Source organism: Octopus bimaculoides, chromosome 8 (genome assembly GCF_001194135.2).
Source record: "Octopus bimaculoides isolate UCB-OBI-ISO-001 chromosome 8, ASM119413v2, whole genome shotgun sequence".
NCBI lineage: Eukaryota > Metazoa > Mollusca > Cephalopoda > Octopoda > Octopodidae > Octopus > Octopus bimaculoides.
Window position 1 is genome coordinate 12,182,192 of NC_068988.1, and position 4,264 is coordinate 12,186,455.

Below are 4,264 nucleotides of genomic sequence, written 5' to 3' on the forward strand. Positions count from 1 at the left end.
GTGTGTGTGTGTGTGTGTGTGTGTGTGTGTGTGTGTGTGTGTGTGTGTGTGTGTGCGTGTGTGTGTGTGTGGCACAATGGTGAAGATCGATCTGTCTAACAAACCTGTTGTATTTATAGCTGCGTTTTAAGTTCAGTTCCCGTCGCAGTTATTCTTAGCCCTCAGCTCTTACATTTTTGAGGTTGGGTGAGGAGAACGAGGCTCTAGATAAAGCACTTGTCCAGGAATTGGAAAGTCTGTAATCTGTAGAATTCTTAGAGAGTAACTCGGGAATGCTTTATGATATATGTTACACCACTTCTCGGGGAGTCATTATCACCATCATCATCACAACGAGAGCTTTACCACCGCTACTGCCGCTGTTATCTTCCTCAAGTAGCTTGCTTACGAACCACATGGTTCCGGGTTCATTCCCACTGCGTGGCACCTTGGGCAAGTGTCTTCTACTATAGCCTCGGGCCGACCAAAGCCTTGTGAGTGGATTTGGTAGACAGAAACTGAAAGAAGCCTGTCGTATATATATGTATATGTATATATATGTGTGTGGGTGTTTGTGTGTCTGTCTTTGTCCCCCCAACATCACTTGACAACCGATGCTGGTGTGTTTACGTCCCCGTAACTTAGCGGTTCGGCAAAAGAGACCGATAGAATAAGTACTAGGCTTCCAAAGAATAAGTCCTGGGGTCGATTTGCTCGACTGAAGGCGGTGCTCCAGCATGGCCGCAGTCAAATGACTGAAACAATTAAAAGAGTAAGAGAGTTAAAAGAGTATGGCCGCTGTCGTGTCGTTTATTGATGTTATGAACCTTATTTTTCTCATTATTTCCCTAATCAATTCCTTATTTTTTTCCTTCCACAGGTCAAATCACGGATATTGCGCCCCTTACAATGGTTCAGTTTGCAAAGATATCCTGAGCTCACACATGGTATATTTCAATACGTCATTTGAGAACCCTGCCCAACTACACGAGGAGATTGTCATCAACCTCTTGATCGAATTCGACAAAGGAGTCATCATAAACAGGGCTTTATGTAGGGAGCCGGCCAAAAAACTCCTCTGTCATTACGCCTTCCCTAATTGTGATGAATCAAAAACGGCCCCTTTGCCGCTTTGCAAGTAAGTTTCATTTTTCATTTCGTTCGAAATATATTTGATGGTTTGATGGGGTTGTGGTTGTGGTTGTGGTTGATGCCTCGAGTAACCCTGTTGAGGACAAAGCCCAGAGTATGACGCTAGCTTTTGATATCATAAGCATGTTTTCACAAAAGAAGTTTTATAAGGAAAGGACAAAAAACCACGTTTTACTATCAATTAACAACAACAACAATAACAACAACAAATGAAGTGAAATAAAAGCAGTGCGCGTGTTCGTTATTGGCATAATGACCCACCCGAGATAAGTTCACGTCGAGAATCTTGCAAACCAAATACAAAGACGAAATTACTTAGAGGTTCAAGATTTAGCTAATGTTTCTCGCATGGTTAACAAACACTTTGCAGCTCCTTCATTGGCTGTAGATTTGGTTTGTATTTCTAGCAGAACACCCGACCAGTTTATATGCCTTTAGCTCAAACTCGAATCTGTTTGCCGTTTTACCAGAACAATTGAGCTTAAGTTGTGACATTTTGCAAGTTTGTAAACATGGAGAAACAACAACATCCATTTCGTGAATAGATACAGAAACATTGACCTTTAGTCATCTTGAATAAGGATTGATTGAGAACAGATGTAATGTGGAGCAGATTGAGATTAACGCTTGTTTATCTGAAAGTCTGTGTGTATATGAGTGTGTGTGTGTGTGTGTGTGTCTGTGTGTGTGTGTGTGTGTATGTGTGTGTGCCTATATGCATGTATGAGTATATATACACACATGCACACACACATACACACGTATACAGATGCGCACAATGCACTCACACACGTGTTTATATTCATACATACATACATACATACATACATACACATATATACACACACACACATGCATCTACACGTAAGCACGTATGTATGTATGCATAGACAGACAGAGAAGCAGACAGACAGACAGACAGACAGACAAATAGATAGATAGATAGATAGATAGATAGATAGATAGATAGATAGATAGATAGATAGACAGCACTTGAGTATCTTCAACAGACTTCTCTCTTTTGAAAGAATATGGGCTACGAGTCCAGAGTAACGATAACTTGCACCTTTCATCTGATCCGCCAGTCCCGGAGTCATGCAAAAATACAGAGTGGCATAGGCCCTGTCCCTCCATCCCTCCCTCCCTGACAAAGTGGTACAAAAAGTTGAATAACTCTATTAAGTTGAATAAAATATTTTACAACTCAAAAGAAAAGAAGTCTAATGTTTCGGGCAAAAGTCCTTCGTCGGCTTTTCCTTCTTACAGAAAAATATATTATCCTATTGTTGTGGCGGACGTTCCCAGGCGAAAAGTGGACTGACACAGTCATTAGAATAGGTCGACGAAGGCACGCCGTTCGGACCAGTCCCGTAGAGACTGAAACAAGAAAAAGAGTAAAAGAATTATGTGGGCCCTAAGGACCAAGTGGACCCCGGTTGAGAACCACTAGTATAGACTTATAAAAAGAATACCTTGTGGTATTTGTTTTGACTATCTCCATTCTGAGTCCTAATCCCGCCAAAGTCAATTTTGCCTTTCTGACATCCTTTGGTCAACAAAAAAAAGTACCAGTCAGGTTGATTTAATCGCCTGCGCCGATCTGTGCCTACATGCAATGGCGTGGCATGGGGTCATGGGCTAAGCTGGCATAGTAAGTAGATCCCTAATCCTCTCCACAACCGTGACGGATATGACGAAGAGAAATCTGACACGCCGTCAAGTTGAAATTATCAATCTGTAACATCCCTTTACATGGATATATCTTATTATACACTCATACATGTATTACCTCTTTCTTCTCACCCCTCACTTTCTCTCTCTCTCTTTCTCTGTCACACTCTCTCTCTCTCTCACTCTTTCTATCCCAGAAATGTCCCCCTCCCAGGTCCTTATTAAAAGGAATAACTCGGAAGAAAACCGATTTAAAAAAGGACATCGCTGACTCTGACTAATATATTTCGGCTCATCGTTTTACAGTCTCTCCATTTCTCTTCCCCCACCCGCCATCCTACATGCACACACGCACACACACAAACACACATACACACAGAAGGCTCACGCACACGCACAGATTAATGTCTCTCTCTTTCTCTCTCTCTTTCCGCTTCTCTCTCTCTGTATATGTGTGGATGTTAGTATTCTTGGTCTTCCGTTCTTTCACACACACGCACATATGCTCCTTCCTTCTTTCTTGCCTTCTCTATCTTTCTCTTTCTCTTCCTCCCTCCCTCCCCTCTTTCTCTCTCTCTCTCTCTCTCTCTCTATCTCTGTCACACACACACACATGCACACGCGCATACACACACTCACTGAGGCACACATGGCATGAACGGACACTGTGTCTGCAGCACCACTGTTTCACTTTCACTTCATTTATACATTCCCTGCACAGTCTTTTCAGTCTTTCACTCTCGGCTACTTTCACTTTCACTTTCTTTCTCACAATGCTTCTCTCTTTTTCTCTTTCTCTCTCACACACACACATACACACACACACTTGCATACGCACATGCACGCACACACACTCACACACACACACACACATGCATACGAACATGCGCTCATACATACACACACTAATATGCGCGCGCGCTGATTATATTAAATTCTCTTTGATTCATAAGACACAGAAGCACATTCCTTCACTCACAAACGCACGCAATCACACACCGTAGCTGCTTCGGTCTATATGTACATTTGTGCGTGTGTGTTCGCGCGCTTGTGTGTGTGTGTGTACAAGTGACATCGTGTGTGAATGTGTAAGTATGCGTATGAGTGTGTATGAGTGTGGTGTGCGTATATGTGTGTGAGTTTCTCAGTTCACGTTTTATTATTCGATATAGGCAAGACACCAACTCTCAGCCAATAATTTTTATCAATTCTCTCCCCCACCCATCCACTGACTTCCTCCCTTTGGTCGCCATCTTTTTACCCCTTCTTCTCACCCTGTCTTCACCCTTTCTCTTTCCCTTCTCTCTTTCTCTCTCTCCCTGTCTCTCTCTCTCTCTCTCTCTCTCTCTCTTACCCAATTCTTTTCCACCTCATATCCGTCTCCGTCTCTAAAACATATCTACATACATCCATGCATATAAATATATATACATACATACATACATACACATATATATATATA

General features: G+C 42.3%; 1 protein-coding gene across 2 annotated transcripts in view; it reads left to right on the forward strand.

Moving 5' to 3' along the window:
- LOC106880136 (tyrosine-protein kinase transmembrane receptor Ror2) overlaps positions 1–4,264 on the forward strand; it is a 715,149-nt gene that overhangs the window by 685,738 nt on the left and 25,147 nt on the right. For both annotated transcript variants that reach the window (XM_052969935.1, XM_052969934.1), the window contains exon 8: positions 860–1,117. In XM_052969935.1, coding sequence (XP_052825895.1) covers positions 860–1,117 — 258 coding nt within the window. The remainder of the gene's footprint in view (positions 1–859; positions 1,118–4,264) is intronic.